The sequence below is a fragment of the Jaculus jaculus genome, chromosome 10, assembly GCF_020740685.1.
Source record: "Jaculus jaculus isolate mJacJac1 chromosome 10, mJacJac1.mat.Y.cur, whole genome shotgun sequence".
Taxonomy (NCBI): Eukaryota; Metazoa; Chordata; class Mammalia; order Rodentia; family Dipodidae; genus Jaculus; species Jaculus jaculus.
Window position 1 is genome coordinate 33,912,792 of NC_059111.1, and position 19,106 is coordinate 33,931,897.

The window sequence follows — 19,106 nt, forward strand, 5'->3', positions numbered from 1 at the left end:
GCAAATCCAAGAAAGAGCATTGAAACAATGAAAACTCCAGACTGTGGCCTGAGGGATACTAGCTGAACTGGGCATGCTCAGTCGCCAGGCAGAATTTTCTTTCAGTGGAGTGGAAACTACAACTGCGCTTACGGGCGAGCGGGTGGGCGTGTCCTCGTGGAATTTAGAACGCTGGCTCCGCCAATGGGGCCTCGCCGCCGGCTGGCGGGGCTGCTCATTGGCGGAGCAGGATGCGAGCAGGCGGAGGCGCCAGGGGAGGAGGCGAGCGCTGGTCGGGGAGGCCGGGCTAGCGGTGCCCGTCGCCAGCAGCTCCGCCGCCGGGTAGCATCCCGCCGCCGTCCTTCCCGCCGCCCCAGCGTGGTCACTATGCCGAAGAGAAAGGTAAGCCTACCTGAAGAGCTGCTCCTAGGCCTTCCGCGGTGCTCGGAGCACAACCTGATGCCGCGATGGACGCCCCGGTAACTCCGCCGCCCCGTCTGCTCCTCCGGTGCCTGTTGCAGACTTTTCCCTGCGCGCCGCCCTCGGAGTGTCGCTTCCCCTCGAGCACACGTCTGCCCGGTCGATGGACTCCCCGCGGGCAGGCAGCCCGAGCGGGGTTACAGCCCCCCTACAACCCGCCCTGGCCGGAGTTTCCTTTTTGCCAACTCCAGGTTGTGGCGGGGGAGACCGACTGCTCCGGCGCGGGGAACAGCAAAGAAACGTGTCCTGGGGCTCCCCGCGCCGGGCCGGGAGTCTCCCCGGGGGCGGGCCGGCGCGGCGCGGCGGTCCCTCGGCCGGGAGAGCGGAGAGCCATGTTTCAGTGCGCCAGCCCCTCTCCCGGCGGCGCGGACCCGTATGTACCCACGGGGCTGTCAATCAGCGCGCGGGCGGGCGGCGGCGGCGGCGGGCCAAGGCCGGGGCCACCAGGTCCTCCCCCAAGCCCAGCCCGCCCTGGCTCAGCGAAGGCGGCGTCTGGAGCCCACGTCCCGCGTGCGTGGACGTCATTTTCGTCTCCTCCGCTTCTTGTCGGTTGTGTTCCCTCACGCAGGCCGGGTATACCGAGACCCACCCCAGGCAGGGGTTGGTCATATGTATCTCCCCTGGGGTGAGACTTCCACTTGTCATTGGACCCGTGGGAGAAGGACAAGCTTTTCCCCCTCCCTGGGAAAACCTAAGAAAATACTTAGTACCCTCTCACCACCTACCCCAAGTTATCCCTGGTCAACACGTGTGGGATTTAAGCAGGAGCCAAATGATAAATAATAGCATACTTTATCAAATTGTGGACTGTGTGAGTGTGTGTGTGTGTGTGTGTGTGTGTGTGTGTGTGTATTATTTAAAATATTGGTAGCATAAAATTTAGAAGTGTTTTCCCTATTGTGTCATGACTAGTGGTGCAGACATCTCTACTTTGAAACAAATCATGTTAATCAAAAGGCTTTTAAATTTTTATTTAATTATTTATTTTAGTTTAAAGGGAACTCATACTATGCCTCATGGTAGGTGAAGAGTTTGACCCACATCTTATTTAATCCTCAGAACCACTGAGCAGTTTTTATACCCAATGAATAGGGTCCTAGATAGATTACCAGACATCTCACCGACCATGAATTAATAGCAGACTGTCGGAACCTGTAGGTCCCAGAGTCCTTACTCACTCTCTTCATTTGAAAATGGATGGGACAAGAATCTTCTCATTTAAGAATCTGGATGGCATATTAAGAGTATAATGCTTGAGATTCCTATTTAAATTTAAATGTCAGGAGAATTGTTTTTCTAGTGCTGTTGTATTAAAATGATGTTACCATTTTTAGCATTAGTGATTGGGAATTTTAGCAGAATCAAAGGAAGTAATCATGAAGAAATGGATTAGTAAGGGGGTTGGGGCCACCCCTTGTCCTGGGAATTACTAGCATGCTCAGATGAACAGCAGGCCATGTACACCTTTTATGTATCATGACCTGCTGAAACGTTTCAGTGTTCATAGGTGAGCCACAGTTTGTGAAACGATCACTCTTAGGTTCTGACACTACCTAACTCTCTCAAGGAGAAAATGGGAAGAAAAGAGTAGTAACCAGGTTTTGATTATGATTTTATTTCCCTAGGAGACAGGGAACTCCCATGAATTAGGCAAGAGTCCTGAGACAAGGGGCAAACCTGTGTACAAGCACTTTGGTGGGTTCCTTCAGCACATCCAAGTGTTTTTCAGAGATGGAGAGCCTTCGTGATTAATTAGAAGGCTTATTTATACCTGGAACCAGCTCGGTCTGTACCAGGCAGAGACAGCCCAGGATTAAACATGGCCGTGATAATCATCCACATACTCAGTCCTTACCTCTGGCTCAAGAAATCCTGCTGTTCCCTGGAACTGACATTAGAAGCCCTGGCACCAGGTAAGCCCTGCCTAGCTGTGCAAAGAAGGTACTAGAGATAATCCATACCCAGCCCTTGGAGATCTGTAAAATGGGTAAGGGCCAAAGAATTTCCATACTGCATTTTCCTTGACTACAGAATTACATTGCAATCGATCAGCTTACAGAGCACCCACATCATACTTTCTTTACCATCTCAGTTCCCCGAAGCACCTTGTCCTAGAGCTGTTATTGAATGAGCTTCTAAGGTCTACACAGTAATAAGGGGCATACTAATAAAGCCAATCTAGAATCCTAGAGCTGTTTTTAGACTATAGGAACACACCATTTATTCTCTTGGAGCTTGTATTTAATTCAGCCAAGTGATAAGAGTGGAAGACTACAAAAAAGTTGAATTTAGGCATTTATATTATAGAAAGTTATAGATGTTATAGATGCCTAAGGTAAGACAGATAAGAATGCATTGCTGAATTTGGATTAGCTGGTCTTGAAATTCTGGGTAGGACTCAAATAGAAAACCAGAGTCATTTTCTGTGACCAGGCATTTGGATGTCTCTTGTCATATCTTAACATGATGAGGTTCCAGTTACACAACTTCAAAGCTGAAATATCATCCATAATAGTATAAATTGTTCCTGTGATGCTTTTTTGTAAGGTTTATCTATATATGTATATTTGTGTATGATGAGTGACAGCTACAATAAACCAAAATTTAAAATATCATTTGAGTTATTTTTCAAAGCAGTACTTAATGTAGTAATCTCTTACTAAGACTTAAATAAAGTTGAGGTTCCTATATTACATAATCAATGGTGAGTGAGTGAAATTTCAGGGGGAAACATAAAACACATGAGCTCAGGTGGTGGTAGAACAGTGAGTGACTGAGTTCTAGACTATTCTGGTCAAACATCCACAATGCCTGCAGTGTTCATGTCCTTATGTGATGATTGAATGTTCTACAGAGAAGCACCAACCAGCAGGGTCTAGAATCACAGTCCTGGTGGTGTGATTAGCAACAACAAACACACTTTTGTTTTCCCAGTTCTTAAAACCTACAACTATGGTGCCTAGTAAATCACATCAGAAATCATGTAGATGACAATCTCTATGATGTTTGACATGTGCACAGTAACCTCTTTTTATTTAGAGATTTAAGAAAGAAAGTCTCTATGCCTATCTTTGAAATTAGTCAGGTTTTGCTCGATTATTCTTGAGTAGCATTTGGTCTTGGCTTAGGAGATGCTTAATTTACAGTGCTCAAGGTACCTGATAGTTTTGTCTTTGAAAAGACAAAACTGTAACCTGAAAGAAACTATAAGGGAATATATAGATAAATTTTGGCTGGGTGAAGATAAACATTAAAGAGTGGCACAAAATAGTTAGAAATTAAAATTTTTAAGAAACCAGGAAAAATATTTGTATCAGATTATATCACTTTGAAAGTTTGCTATTTTGAAGTGTCTCACATTTATAGAGAAGATAGATATCATTATAGGAAAAACAGACTTACAAAAAAAAAAACCTGGTTAATTTTACTAGAAATCAAAGATGTGTGCATTTTAGAAAATAGTTATTTACTTATTTGAGAGAGACCGACAGAAAGAATGGGTTTCCATCCACTGCAGACAACTCCAGAAACATGTGCCACATTGTATGTCTGGCTTACGTGGGTACTGGGGAATCAAACCTGGGTCTTTACGCTTCACAGGTAAGGCCCTTAACCACTAAACCATCTCTCAAGCCCAGATGTGTGCATTTTTTAAAATAGTCATATATGTTTTATTTATTTATTTGCATGTGCATATGTACACACGTGCTCATGTATGTGGGTGTGATATGCACTGGGGCCTCTTGCCACTGCAAACCAATGCTAGACACTTGCCACTTTTTGTGTTTGGCTTCACATGGGTGGCTGGGGAATTGGGCCCAGGCTGGCAAGATTTGCAAGAAAGTGCCTTAAAACTGCTGAGCCATCTTCTAGCCCTATTAAAAAAAAAGATTGAGAGTATCACTACCCAGCATTGAGGCACACAGACACAGCCAAACAATATGGGTAGGAGTTAAAGTTCCTTTAAAAGAAAACAAGATGGCAAGAGAGATAGCTTGGCGGTTGAGACCCTTGGCAGTTGAGGCACTTGCCTGCAAAGCCAAAGGACCCAGGTTCAATTCTCCAGGACCCACAACCCATGTAAGCCAGATATACAAAGTGGTGCATGCATCTGGAGTTCATTTGCAGTGGCTGGAAGCCCTGACATGCCCATTCTCTCTCTCTCTCCCTTTCTCCCTCCCTTCTCCTCCCCCCTCCCTATTTATCTCTCAAATAAATAAATAAAAAGCGTCTGTTTAAAAAGAAAATGAGATCGATTGGCGATGATCTACTTACCATAGAGCCCATTTATCCATTCAAAATAAACAATTCGGTGATTTTTGTAAGTTATAGAGTTGTGCAACCAGTCCCTTAATCCAGCTTCAGAGTTTTTCCATAACCTCATAAAAGTTCCCTATGTTGCTAACATCCAGTCTGTACTCCCACTTCAGCCTGACACCATCCCCAGTCTTCGTATTTTTTTTTATCCATGTGCTTTTTCTGGAAACTTTTCATAAAAGAAATTATACAAGCAGTCTGAAGCTGATATATATGGTAGCCTGTATCACTCCATTATTTTTGTTGTACAGTGATTCTTATTGTGCATTTGTCTTTCATCTTTCAGACATTGGTAAGCATTTCGACTGTCCTAGTTTTAGGGTTATTACAGTTCTGAGAATATTTGATTATAAGTCATTCCATGAATAGATAAATCCATTTTTTTTCTTTTCTCAGGAAAAATTTGAAGAATAGAGGTGGTGGGTAGTTTTCAAAGTCAATGTACAAATTTTAAAGAAACTGTCAGGCTGTATTTTAAAGTGGCTGGCATTCCTTCTTGCTCATAATTAGTTGTGAGGTCTTCTTACTTACAAACATTGTAATGAATTTTAGTGTATATTTCTTATAACTAATGATGCTGATCATCTCATATGCTAGCTAGCATAATGTAACTGTGCATATATATATTTATTTTTTCTGTCATGCTGTAGACCAAACCCAGGGCCTTCACATACTAGCCACTGAGCTGCATATACAGCCCCACTATATTCTAAATAAAATACTGTTTAGATTTTTTTTTTGCCTATTTTTAAATTGAGTTGTTTTGTTTCATTATTGAGTTGTAAGAATTCTTTATATATTCAACATCTGTCCTTATTCTGATATATGATTTCTAGAGATATGTCTACAGTCTGTGACTTTATTTAATTTGGGGTGTGTGTGTGTGTGTGTGTGTGTGTGTGTGTGTGTGTGTGCGCACACGTGCACACACTTGCCTCCACCTCCCCAGCTCTGAGATTATATGCATGTAGTTCCACACCTGGCTTGTTTACATAAATTATGGGGATTGAATTCAGTTTCTCATGCTCACAAGGCAGGCACTAGTCCCCTGGCTTTATTTTTGTTGTTGTTGTTTTTAATGATGTCTTTTGAGAGCAAAATTTTTAATTTTGATGAAATCTATTTAGTGTCATATCTAGTACAATTTTGTATTATCCAATATCACAGATATCTTTTCTTAGAAATACTGTAGTTAGCTTTGTAATCCATTTGAAGCTAATTTTGTATAAAGGTTTAAATTCTTTTTTTTTTTTTTTTGCATTTGAATACTTAGTTGTTGCAGTATTTGTTGATAATAATTCCCCTTTCTCCATTGAATTGGTTAGGCATCATTGTCAAAATTCAGGTAACCAAACATTCAGAGCTTTAATTATGTTCCCCATGTATCATTGCACCAGTATTGCAGTATCTTGACTACCTTTGTTTTGTGGTAAAAATTTAAGCACAGTAGTGTCAGTCTTCTAATTTGTTCTTTTTTTGGTAATCATTTTATCTCTTAAGTCTGTAGTGTTTCCATATACAAATTTAAAACCAGCTTGGAACTTTCTATAAGAAAAGCTTGCCATGATTTTAGTGAGGATTTAATTGAATCAATATATTAATTTGAGAATTAATTGCCTTAGAAAAATTGAGTTCCCCAGTATGAGCATGGAAGAGGCTGGCATCCATAAATGCTCTCTGAATTGAGTATTGATCTAGAAGTATTTAAGCAGAAGCTAACAAATGGTGGGACTACTCATTTATTAATTCCACATTAAATAAACATTCACTGAGGATCATCTCTATGCAAGGTGAAAGTGAATATTGTTCTTTCCAAGTCTTTTTAAAGTGAGAATGAGCTTGTCATTGAAAGTCTTTCAGTCTGACAGGTCCAGGTGAGACAGGTAGACAAATATTGACAGTTCATGCAAGAAGTAAGGAGCCACAGGAAAACTAAGCTCTCAGGTGTGAGCATTCAAAGATTTGCCAAACTGTACATCCAAAGAAGAAAGTCTGACAAACACTTATTAAAAGAGTTGGGGATTATAGTGTTAACAACCCTCTTAGTTTTTAAAAGTTTTTGTTGAGCCAGGTGTGCTGGCATATACCTTTAATCCCAGTACTCAGAGGCAGAGCTAGGAGGATCACTGTGAGTTCCAGGCCACCCTGAAACTACAAAGTGAATTCAGGTCAGCCTAGGCTAGAGTGAGACACTACCTCGAAAAAACAAAAACATACAAAAAAAAAGGTTTTTGTCTGTCACTGTCTTTCTAAATCTGCATGCTATTTGATTGATTATCTGTTAGTTTATTTTAAATTAACTTTTTTAAATCCTTCTAATTTGGCTTAACTACAGTGGATGATGGTTCTGACTATTTCACAGAGCATCTCACACAGGGACTTTAAAATTTTCTTGAACCAGTGAAAAATTGTTTACAAGAGAAGAGAATCATAACATGAAGTATTTCATAGACTTGGGGGGGGGGGGACATACAGTATGGTTCTAGTATGCAGTTTACTGGCTATATGACTTAGGGGTGTTTACTTGGCTTCTCCATAAACATCTAACTTTAATTTTGTAAGACTCCATTTATAATGACACACTCCGCCTCATGGAGTGTGGAAATTAAATAAGAGAAGAAAGATAAATACTGAGCACAGTGCATGGGCAGGACGGCCAAAGCACACTCATTTTTGTGATGGTGACACTTTTACTTATTCAGAGAACCTCAACAGCATCATAGGCTTATTGTAAACATCAAGCTTCCATTTTGTTTGGAAGACAAATGGCAGATGCCAGGGCGGGACAAGTAGATTTCACTCTGTTAACTGCAGAAATGGGGGTAGAGATTGTTTTTGAAAGGCCATAAGCTTTAATACTACATATTTTACTTTTTTTTCCTCACAGAGAAAAATGTATGTAAAATATCTCCATATACTATTAAAATTCCCTTGGCAAATCAGTTAATCATTTCCTCCTTGTATTTCTCCCCTAACATGTTGTATTTGTTCATGCTCAAGTTAAATATGCCCCAGTTTCCTGCAGGGTACAATTAGAAATGGTGACTGAAATAAATACCATTTAGACTGCCTGCTTTCACAGTACCTAGTATGATGAAATATAATGTGATTGTCCTGAGTCAACAAGTTATTGTCGAGGATAAACTAAATCAAAATGTTGAATTCCTTTTTCACTGGCTGCTCATCTATTGTACATTGCATTACCTTCTTCAAAGAATTCTTTCTAATCATGTTTTTAGTGACGGAGTCTCATAGTCTCGTAACTTGTGGGCATGTGCAGAAACTACGCAAGGGAATGCATACTCAGTCACACCTACAAGTGATGCGTACATTCAGAAGGAGACAAATTGAGATAATGGCTTTAATTTTAAATTATTCCAAAATTTCACAGTTGAAAAAGAATTATAATTAACATGAGTATATGTGTTAGTATTCAAACTCAAATATTATTATTGAATGCCTAGTTGTACTGGAACTGAGCTATGTGTAAAAGACATGAAATATATAAAATTCATTAGACACCTTAGGTAAAACTGTGTGAAGTTATTAGAAATAAAGATACAGGAAATGTACTGTAATTTCACATTTTATTTTACTCTCAGAACAGTTCTATAAGGCTGTTGTTTTCTCACACACACACACGTTATTTACTGTGACTAACATTTAGGGAACTTTCTTTGAGTAAGGCACTGTTTTGTATTATATTAGTAAACTGAATCCCCTCCATCATCCAGGAGTGAGGTTTGTCTCTTTTCATCTCCACTTGAAACTGAGGCAACAGAGGCTGACCTAACGTCCCCACGGCTGAGGTTTCACCCCTGGAAACTTGGCTCCAGAGTCTGTCATCTTCACTTGCATCCCTACAGCCTTTCCCACACACAGGGGAGGGGCAGTGAGGGACATTCTTGTGGATCATGCAGCTAGTTACCCAGCAAGTCATCATTACCTGTGACTGTGCCCTAAGGACTGCCTCAGGGTCCAGGCCTTTGCTTGGTAGGGAAGGCACATTATCATGAAGCCTTCTAGATATTCCAGAAACTAATAGCTTTATAGGGTTATACACAGCACATACACACAGAAAGAGAGAGAGAGAGCGTTTTCCCACCTGAGAATTAATTTGAGTATTAATTTGAGTATCTTTGTGTTTTCTCACACTGCACATGAGCTGTTAAATTTGTTATATCCAAGATATGTTGTGTGTTCCTTAAATTGTTATATTTAATAATAGAAGTGCTTCATCTACAAACAGGAAAATGCATATATATTTGTATATTAAATATTACATTCAAAGATTATACTACAGGGCTGGAGAGATGGTTTAGCAGTTAAGATGCTTGCCTGTGAAGGCTAAGAACTCATGTTTAAATCTCCAGGTTCCACATAGCCAGATGCACAGTGACACAAGTGCAGAATGTCACACATGCTCACAAGGGGGCGCACATGTCTGGAGTTTATTCACAGCAGCCAGAGGCCCTGGTATACCCATTTTCTCTCCCCCCACCCCTCCTCTTTCTCTTTGTCCCTCAAAATAAATTTTAGAAAAGATTATATCGTAAATGGTAAGTCACTATTACTTAGATACTGGGTTTAAAAGAACAAGAAGTTACCTTGATTTTTAGAACTCATCAAATCATAAGTCAGAAGATATGAAAATCTGTTAGACCTAGAAGAACTGGATGGATTTTTATTTCACTGTCTTGGATTGTCAATGAACTAATGACACAGATTTTAAAATGTACACAGTGATATTTTCCAGTTATATGATTATCTTGACCTTATGGAAAGAAATAAAAAACCTATACAAGTTATTGGTTTTCTTCATTTTTTCTTTTTTTCCTTTTTAAGTATACTTTGTGCTTAGTTTTACAATTTAGGCAGTTATTTATTTAAATGGAGGAAGTCATGAATACTAGGCCAGGTTTATGTGGGAGATAAGTATACTAAAGGCTTGAGGCAGTCCAAGTGAAGCTTTAAAGCCCCTGTCCCCTCCCACAAAGGAGTATGGTGTCCCACACAAGTAATGCCAGTACTTGGGAGGTGGAGACCTGGAGATAGCTGGTCCAACACCTGCCTGAGCTGCATAGTGAAGCCATGTCTTAAAGAAAAAGAAAGAGCCAGGCGTGGTGGCGCATGCCTTTAATCCCAGCACTCGAGAGGCAGAGATAGGAGGATCGCCATGAGTTAGAGGCCACCCTGAGACTACATAGTGAATTCCAGGTCAGCCTGAGCTAGAGTAGGACCCTACCTTGGAAAACCAAAAGAAAGAGAGAGAGAGAGAAAGGAAGAAAGAAAACACATAACAAAAGCTGCCTTCCGGTAGTTCTGTGTGTACCTTATATGTACATTTTTTTCCAATCTTATTTTTTATTTATTTTTTTAAATTTATTTTTTTTAAATTTTTTAATTTTTATTAACATTTTCCATGATTATAAAAAAATATCCCATGGTAACTCCCTCCCTCCCCCCCCGACACTTTCCCTTTTGAAATTCCATTCTCCATCATATTACCTCCCCATCTCAATCATTGTAATTACATATATATAATATCAACCTATTAAGTACCCTCCTCCCTTCCTTTCTCTTCCCTTTATGTCTCCTTTTTAACTTACTTGCCTCTGCTAAGTATTTTCCTTCTCATGCAGAAGCCCAATCATCTGTAGCTAGGATCCACATATGAGAGAGAACATGTGGCGCTTGGCTTTCTGGGCCTGGGTTACCTCACTTAGTATAATACTTTCCAGGTCCATCCATTTTTCTGCAAATTTCATAACTTCATTTTTCTTTACCACTGAGTAGAACTCCATTGTATAAATGTGCCACATCTTCATTATCCACTCATCAGTTGAGGGACATCTAGGCTGGTTCCATTTCCCAGCTATTATAAATTGAGCATGTACTTCTAAGGAAATGAGGTGAGTCCTCAGGATATATGCCTAGGAGTGCTATAGCTGGGTCATATGGTAGGTCAATCTTTAGCTATTTTAGGAACCTCCACACTGTTTTTCACAATGGCTGGACCAGATTGCATTCCCACCAGCAGTGTAGAAGGGCTCCTCTTTTTCCACATCCCCTCCAACATTTATGATCATATGTACATTTTTTAAAGCAGCATCATTTCAGTGTGTTTTCTTGGCTGTATTTTACCTCCCAATTTCAGTTTGTTATCTTGTAATTCCCCTTACTGGTCACATACAGATCTCATCATAGCTGGCTAATTGTTTCTACAGAAAATACTTGGAACATCTTTACTAGTTTCTGAAAGTTACTAACTGATTTGGGGGAGGGAAAGTAAAATTGTACAGATATCATAACTGTTTACTATTTTCTCAAATTAATTCATATCTGGGCAAATAGGAACATAGTCACTATCTGGTACTATATATTTGGTACATATATCTGGTACTATATCTGAGAGTCAGAGTTAAAGACTCTGCCACATTAACTGGGCAGGGTTACATGATCCTCTTGAATCTCTGTTCTTCATCTGTAGATGGAGATGTTAAGAGAGCCCCATTTATGTCAGTGACCATGTGAAGATGAAGTGTGGCATCACTGCGCAAGCACACTGAAAGGGGTCGACGTGCTGTGAAGATGCTAGGATTGATTTACTGCAGTTTCTTTAGCATTCACAGTGAGATTCTTGGAAAACAACTTAGATCTATGTATTTGAACACTTTAAAAAGAAAAAGAAAGAATAGAGCAGGAATGGCAGACACACCTGTAATCCCAGCAGTTGGGAGGATTCGTAGATACAGAATAGTTTTGCTATATCACATAGTTCAAGACCAGCCTGTGCTGGTCTCCACCCTGTCTCAAAGCAACAAAAACTGAAAATGAAATTATGTGCATCTCAACATACATGATTTTAATGGAGTGTGTTTATTGTTAGCTCAAGAGACCATGTATGGATGGAGACTGGTTGAAAATACTCCCCAACATATCAGGTATACTTTGGTGAGGCTATATAGATCCAGGCATTTTCCAGACTAAAGGCTGTCTGTTTCCCAGACCTGCCACCAGGTTGGAAAGTAGGGAGACTACCCTGAGCTCCTTTGAGCAGTGTTCTCTTAAGAATATGAACTGGGGGGCTGGAGAGATGGCTTAGCGGTTAAGCGCTTGCCTGTGAAGCCTAAGAACCCTGGTTCAAGGCTCAACTCCCCAGGACCCACGTTAGCCAGATGCACAAGGGGGCGCACACGTCTGGAGTTCGTTTGCAATGGCTGGAGGCCCTGGCGCACCCACTCTCTCTGTGTCTTTCTCTGCCTCTTTCTTGCTCTGTCTGTCGCTCTCAAATAAATAAATAAAAATAAACAAAAAAATTTAAAAAAAATTAAAAAAGAATATGAACTGGGTGTGGGGGGGCCGCTAGAGAGATAACTCAGCAGTTAAGGCACTTGCCTAAAAAGCCTAACGATCCAGGTTCTATTCCTCGGTGCCCACATAAAGCCAGATACACAAAGTGGTTCATGCACCTGGAGTTCAGAGTTGTTTAAAGTGGTAGAAGGCCCTGGTGCACTGATATTCTCTCTCTCTCTCTCTCTCTCTCTCTCTCTCTCTCTCTCTCCCTCCCTCTCCCTCTCCCTCTCCCTCTCCCTCTCCCTCTCCCTCTCCCTCTCCCTCTCCCTCTCCCTCTCTCTCTCCTCCCCTCTCTTTCTCTCTCTCTCTGCCTTTGTCTCTCTTAGTTGTGCTTCTTGTGCAAGCATGAGGGGCCTAAGAGGGCCTGATTCTGCAGGGTTTCAAATCTCCAGATCCCCACATAAACAGCTATGCGTGGTCACACAGCCTGTAATCCCAGTTCTATGGGGATCAGTGATCTGAGGATCTTGGGAGTCTTGCAGGCTTTGGAATCAGTAAAAGACTGGGGCTCAAAAACAAGACTAGGTAGGATAACAGAATGCTTCCCTCCACTGGGGCCCCACAAACTGCTGCAGGAGAGCATGTGGGGCAAACTAAAGGAAGAGAGAGAGAAAACATGAATTCAGCCCACCTGCATGGGTCACAATCCCCACCTTCTACTTGCCAGCAACCTTACCAACTGAGTCCTCTTGAGCGAGTGACTCCTAACTGAATAATTTGTTCACTGTTTGGGACATAAGTTAGTTATTCCTCCACACCTCTGCCCTTGTCTTTTCCCACCCCAGTGCCTGCCATCCCTAGGATGAGCATGAAATTTCTGCTATGTAATAAATACATATGTGAGCAGCTAAATCAGAGTAGTGACATCTTCATGTCCGTCTTAGTTTGGTGAAGAAATGCAGACCTCAAAAGTGAGCTACATTCGTATTCAAGGCTTTTGAGTCAGCCAGTAGCATTCTTCATCATCCCATCCACACGAAACTATAACATATCAAAGAGTTAATCTTGGCAAAAGAGACACCCCAGACTAAACAAGTGTAGAATACAATAAGTTCTTTCTTTTGCATCAGACATATGCACCCGTTGTTGAATCATCCATATTTACACTACTGAAATGCATACCTACACAAGGCTTTTCCTCTTCTTTTTTTTAGTTAACTTCGTATTTGCTTACAAATGAAATACACTCAAGTACCCCTCCAAAGACTGGTATTTATTTCAGCTCACCCAGGCTTTTAAGACAGAATCCCTGCTCCAGTACTTTTATCTTAAACAACGTAATATTGGGGAATGACCTGACTTCCTGCAATTTGGGTAAAGTTGATAAACCAAGCAAGGGAGAAGCAAAGAAATTTGATGTAAGCGTGATTATTAATACTGTGCATATAACCTCTCCATTTCAAGTGCTAAATGTTTAAAGAAGACTTTAAAGGGCAGTGAGGTATTGGGAGCCTCAAACTTGGAGCTACAAAGAGGAGTGAAAACAACCATGATAAAAACATTGTTTCATGGCTTTGAATAAAACTTTCAGTGTTTCATGTGTCATAGAAATATTTAACTTGAGGAAACTCCCTGTTATTTGAGAAACGTTGTGAGAATTTCAGATAGTACTCTCATTTATGGGAACAAACGACCATGTGTTAATCAGATAGGTGGGAATTTTAGCTACTGAACTGCAGAGGTAGAGATAGGCTTATTTCTGTCTTCCTCTTTATCAGTTTGAATCTTAAGGCCCCAGAATGGTTCCCCCCCAACAAACTCACTATTGGATAGAACCCCCCACACACCCTGGATTATAACAAAAAATACAAATTAATTTTTAACAAAAGCTGACATAGTAAAAATAAATAAATAAATATTGACCAGCAAACTGCTGAAAACATCACCCAATGTATTCTGTAGGTGAAAAGAATTATTGGTCTATTTGAACTATTATATGTATTCTCAACTTTCACATAGTGGCATGGAGCGCTGGGGGTGGAGGGGGTCATTGATTCAATTTATTCTGTGGCTTCTCCTAAGCTCCCTGAGTGCTCGAGGCTTTCAACTAACTCACTGAAGTTTTAAAGTAATAGCCCTTGTCACCTTGACTCTTAGAAGTAAAACTCTAAAAAGCAACACTTAACAGTAAAGACGTTTTTGGAACTTTTAAGATAGGAAAGTTCCAGCAATCCCTGCTGAGGATCAGGGGCCCTCTTGTCCTCTGTGTTTCAGGATCATGCACTGCGGTGCATGCCCGATTCTCCCTAGCCTCCTGCCGCTCCTGCAGAGGCTTTTCTTGTAGTGACAAGTCCACCGGCTGGTGAAATCCAGTTCACAAGCAGATGATGGAAGATAGGAGGATTGTCCCATCTTCTCAGAGAGAAAGTGGTACTTTATGCATAGTGTCCTCTCAGGGGCTGGTCAGTACTTCCCGTGGTGTGTAGAAGAGAAATTCCAAGTTTCTTCTCTTGGGTTCCTGACCAAGACTACTGGAAAGACTGAAGGAAAATATGGGTCATTTGAGTGTCTGTAGGTGTCAGGACTCAGGACCCAGTCTTTCTGTAAATTGAGAGCCCTTAGTGGTTAAGGTATCCATGCTCCTTTTCCAACTCCTCTTGTCAGTAGCTAAAGAAAAGTTCTAACTCCAGTATCCTTCCTTCCTTCTTCCTCATTCTCCTCCTTCCCTTCTCGTCCTTCCTTCCTTCCTTCCTGTTTTTTTTTTTTTTTTTTTTTTTTGAGGAAGGGTCTCACTCTTAATCCAGACTCACCTTGAATTTACACTAAACCAGGTTGGCCTCATAGTCATGATGACCTTTCTGCTTCAGCCTCTCGAATACTGACATTAAAGACCACTACTCCTGGCTCCAATATCCTTTCTTTCACACAAGTGAAACAGTATGTCTTAGTATACAGACCAGACTGATAGAACATAAGAGACAGAAAATGCTGACTATTGTCACCCAAAATTGTGTCAGGAGAGAGACAGGATGCTGTGAAACTGGCCCTAATAGAGCAGGTGTGCCCCTAGCTTTTATTCTCTCTCTCTCTCAAAAGGGATAATATTTTTATTTGGAAAAAATGTAGAACTTGCGGACCTGGAAATGATATAACATACCTGTTTTCTCACTGCCTTAAGTTCCTAACTGTGAATCATCTTTTATCACATTTGCTTCAGATCTGTTTTAAATATACACAGTTACACGGTTTAACTTTCCTTCGAAACCCCTCATATTTCTTGCTTTGACGACCTCCCTGGAGAGAATCAGTGTCATGAATTTGCAGTGTGTTCTTCCTATATATGATTCAGGCACAGCTACATACTTCATGTTAGCTTGCGCATGTTTGAAAATTTGTAAAGGTAGAATTATGTATTACTCTGTTTTTAACCCCTTCATCACTGTACATAATGAACGGGTATACTTTTTAGATATATTGTGGTGACTGATAGATTTAGACCTTTCTAAAGATGTGGTGGGTAGTTTTCTTTTTACCTCTTTGTTTTTCTTTCCCTTTTCTACTCTACCATTTGTCAGTCAAATTTGCTTCCTTCCACCCTTCCTGATTTGGACATGTATAGATCTCACTTCTTCCTTCCTTCCTTCCTTCCTTTCATTTGTTTTGTTTTGTTTTGTTTTGTTTTGTTTTGTTTTGTTTTGTTTTGTTTTGTTTTGTTTTGTTTTTCAAGGCAGGATCTCACTCTGGTCCAGGCTGACCTGGAATTAACTATGTAGTCTCAGGGTGGCCTTGAACTCATGGCGATCCTCCTACCTCTGCCTCCCAAGTATTGGGATTAAAGGTGTGTGCCACCACACCTGGAAGATCTCATTTCTGTTCTGAAAAAAAAATTAAAATAATTGTTGAATTTTATTTTAAGAGAGATGAAAATTGTTATTTCTCTGTTACCATCCAGAAGAAAACCCGGGCCCTGGTAAATATAATTTCTTCCCTGTCCATCTCATTTCTTGTGATTGTTTCTGGCTAGAGCCCTGCTGTCCCATACTGTAGCCACTGGCTGAAGATTAATGAGCATTTAGAAAGAACGAGGGGATGAAGCCTCCAGTTTGTTTAATCAATTTAAGTTTTAAAATTAAGAGATTACATTATTATAAATTTTAAAATAACCTTATATAAAAAATATGAATTTGCAAGACATATCAAATGTTCCCAATGAAACCTTGGTGTTTGGAGATGTGCTATTAAGCATAAAATACATCCCAGATTGAAGGATTTTAGTACCAAAAGTTTGTAAAATATCATATTTATAATTTATATGCTGACCACATGGTGAAATTATCTTAGATATATTCAGTTGAATAAAATGTTATAATTTTTCCAATTTTCTTTTTGCTTTGGTAATGTGGCTCTTAGAAAATCTGAAATTACATGAGTTATATGTGTAACATTATGTAGGTCAGCACTGCTGTACAATTTCTATGAAAACTTCTTTCAAACACAGTCAGTAATAGGTAGCATTATCTGCAGGTAATGCTATGTTTACCTTCATATGTCTAGGTAGATAATGCTAAGTTCACCTGTATATTTCTAGGTAGCATTATCTATAGTTGTCCTTAGTTTGCCTGTTTGTTTTCACATCATTTCTATCTGCTTGCCTTCCATGTGAATTCATTCTTCTTCTTCAGTTAGATTCTTCAATGATAGACCTTTGCTTGAAAGAAAAAAAAAAGGCTCTGTTGGTGGTGAATTCTCAGTACTTGCATTCTGAAAGGCTCTGGAATGATAGAGTTATCATACTTAGTAGTATGGAATCCTCAGTAGATAGTTTTCTTACACACAGCAGTACTTTGTAATATTTATAATTGCTAGAGTAGAAGTAATTCTTTATAATATGCTGCTCGATGCATGACTTGAATTTTTCCTCCATTCCTTGCTTTTCTAGTTTTATTATAGTATGTCTTGTATGCAGCCATTGCATCTGCACTCTTGCTGCTTCCCCTGTGTTCAGCTCCTGCCGGTGGTTAGATGCATGTCAAGCCTCCGTGAGCCACCTGCCTCCTGGTCTCCCCCTCATAGTACTCATCTCTTCATTACTTACTCTGTGTTGCTAATTCCTCAGTTGGCTGTGTCAGTTAATTATTTCTCCTGTTAACCCCCACCAAAGCTAGTTTTTATTTTCAGAATATGTACTATAAAAATGTTAATTGAAGCTGGGCTTTAATCCCAGTACTAGGAAGGCAGAAGTAGGAGGATTGCCGTGAGTTTATTAAGGCCACCCTGAGATTATATAGTGAATTCCAGGACAGCCTGGGCTAATGAAACCCTACCTTGAAAAAAAATTACTTGATTTTCCTTCTAGCCTATTTTGTTTGAATCTCTTATATTTTGTAATTGAAAGACATGAATATAAAACATGTATATGATTTAAATAAAAATAGTAAACCAATGTAGTCACCATTCATCCTAAGAAATATAATATTTCCCAATGAGTTTGTTTCTCCTGTTCAAACCACCCTCCTCCTCACCCAAAGTAACCTGTCTTGATTTCATAGTTATTTCTTGCTAATTCTTATGTGTACTTTAAACTTCGTTAAGAACCACTCCATACCTTTTTTTGTATTGTATTGTATTATATTATATTGATTATATTATATTATATTATATTATATTATATTATATTATATTATATGATGTTTATCATGTTGGTGTGCATACCTACATTTGTTTTCACTGCTACATCTTGTTTGATTGTATATCACAGTGGATTTCACTATTCTGATGATGCATATGTGGGTTGTTTCTAATTTTAAATTAACTATTTATTAACTCAATTGTTTATTATGAGCTGAGGTCAAACTCAGGGCCTGTGTGTGGTAGGCAAGTGATTTACCATTGAGTTATATCCATAGCCCATTTAAATAGAAAGTGTGTGTGTGTGTGTGTGTGTGTGTGTGTGTGTGTGTGTATTTTTGTCTGCTGGAGCCTTTTGCTGCTGCAAATAAATGCCAGACACTTCCACCACTTTTTACATCTGGCTTTGGTTGGTGGCTTGGGAATTGACATTGGACCATCAGGCAAGCCAATGCCCTTAACCACTAAGCCATCTTGCAGCCTCCCACATATTTTTTAACATCCTTGAATTTTCATGTTTTCTGTGTTCTTAGATTATTGTGTGTCTCTTTCAAGGATCATATTGCTATGTAAATCTATGTAAATGTTGGCTGCACCTATACTCTTCTGTTATTTTTAAGTCTTGAAATGTGGCTAAGCAAGTGTTCCTCTCCCATCACATTAATTTTTCTTCTTGAGCAGAAATGAGGTTCCAAGAAACAAAACCCAGGTCTGGAATGGGGCACACAGCATACATTAGCTATCCCTGCCTACATAAGGATGCAACTAAAACAAACACAATAAAGTTGACTCCAGTCACTTTTTGTCGAGAACTAACAAAGGGTTTTCCATGTTGGCCTTGGTCCTGCCTGTGGGGGAAAATACTGTTTCAGCCCTGGCATGTGGACATGCAGCATACCACCTAGCTCCTGACAAACTATAAACCCTGGTTCTGACAGTGAAGCAAAAAATTATCTCGAGGTATCTTAGATGTGACATCAGTTATTGGGGAGCCTCACCTTGAGCTAAGAAGTTGGCTTTCCCAGCAGGAAACACTAAAGTCTGCTATGGTATTTACTCTTTAGCTCACTTAGAACTTCACAGGACCTGGAACAGATTTACAAAACCTTGATTTGGAATTAACATGTGTTTCTGGGGCATGTCATCCAATTCTTTCCTAGTGCCTGTCAGGTTAATAAGTAACTCATCCTATATAGGTTGATGTTAGTCAACTCCATTCATACAGCAGAGTAGCTGGCTTGTGTCTGAACAAAGTTAGCTGCTCCTTTGAAATTGCTTTGGATGAGATGTGTTCATTTACCTAATCCTTTTGTGCCTCTTGGCTGATTCTCTGTCCTGACTAGTCACTGGGTATCCAGTGATCCTCCTGCTTCTGACTTGCTCTTGGATCAGCATTCAGAGGTGCC

The 19,106-nt window shown here is 40.1% G+C and overlaps 1 protein-coding gene across 1 annotated transcript in view; it reads left to right on the plus strand.

The window, feature by feature from the left end:
• The first annotated feature begins 258 nt into the window (after positions 1-258).
• The window catches only part of Hmgn3 (high mobility group nucleosomal binding domain 3), a 35,194-nt gene continuing 16,346 nt past the window's right edge, over positions 259-19,106 (plus strand). The window contains exon 1 of the mRNA XM_045160044.1: positions 259-381. Within this exon, the coding sequence (XP_045015979.1) occupies positions 367-381 (15 nt within the window). The 5' untranslated portion in view covers positions 259-366. The remainder of the gene's footprint in view (positions 382-19,106) is intronic.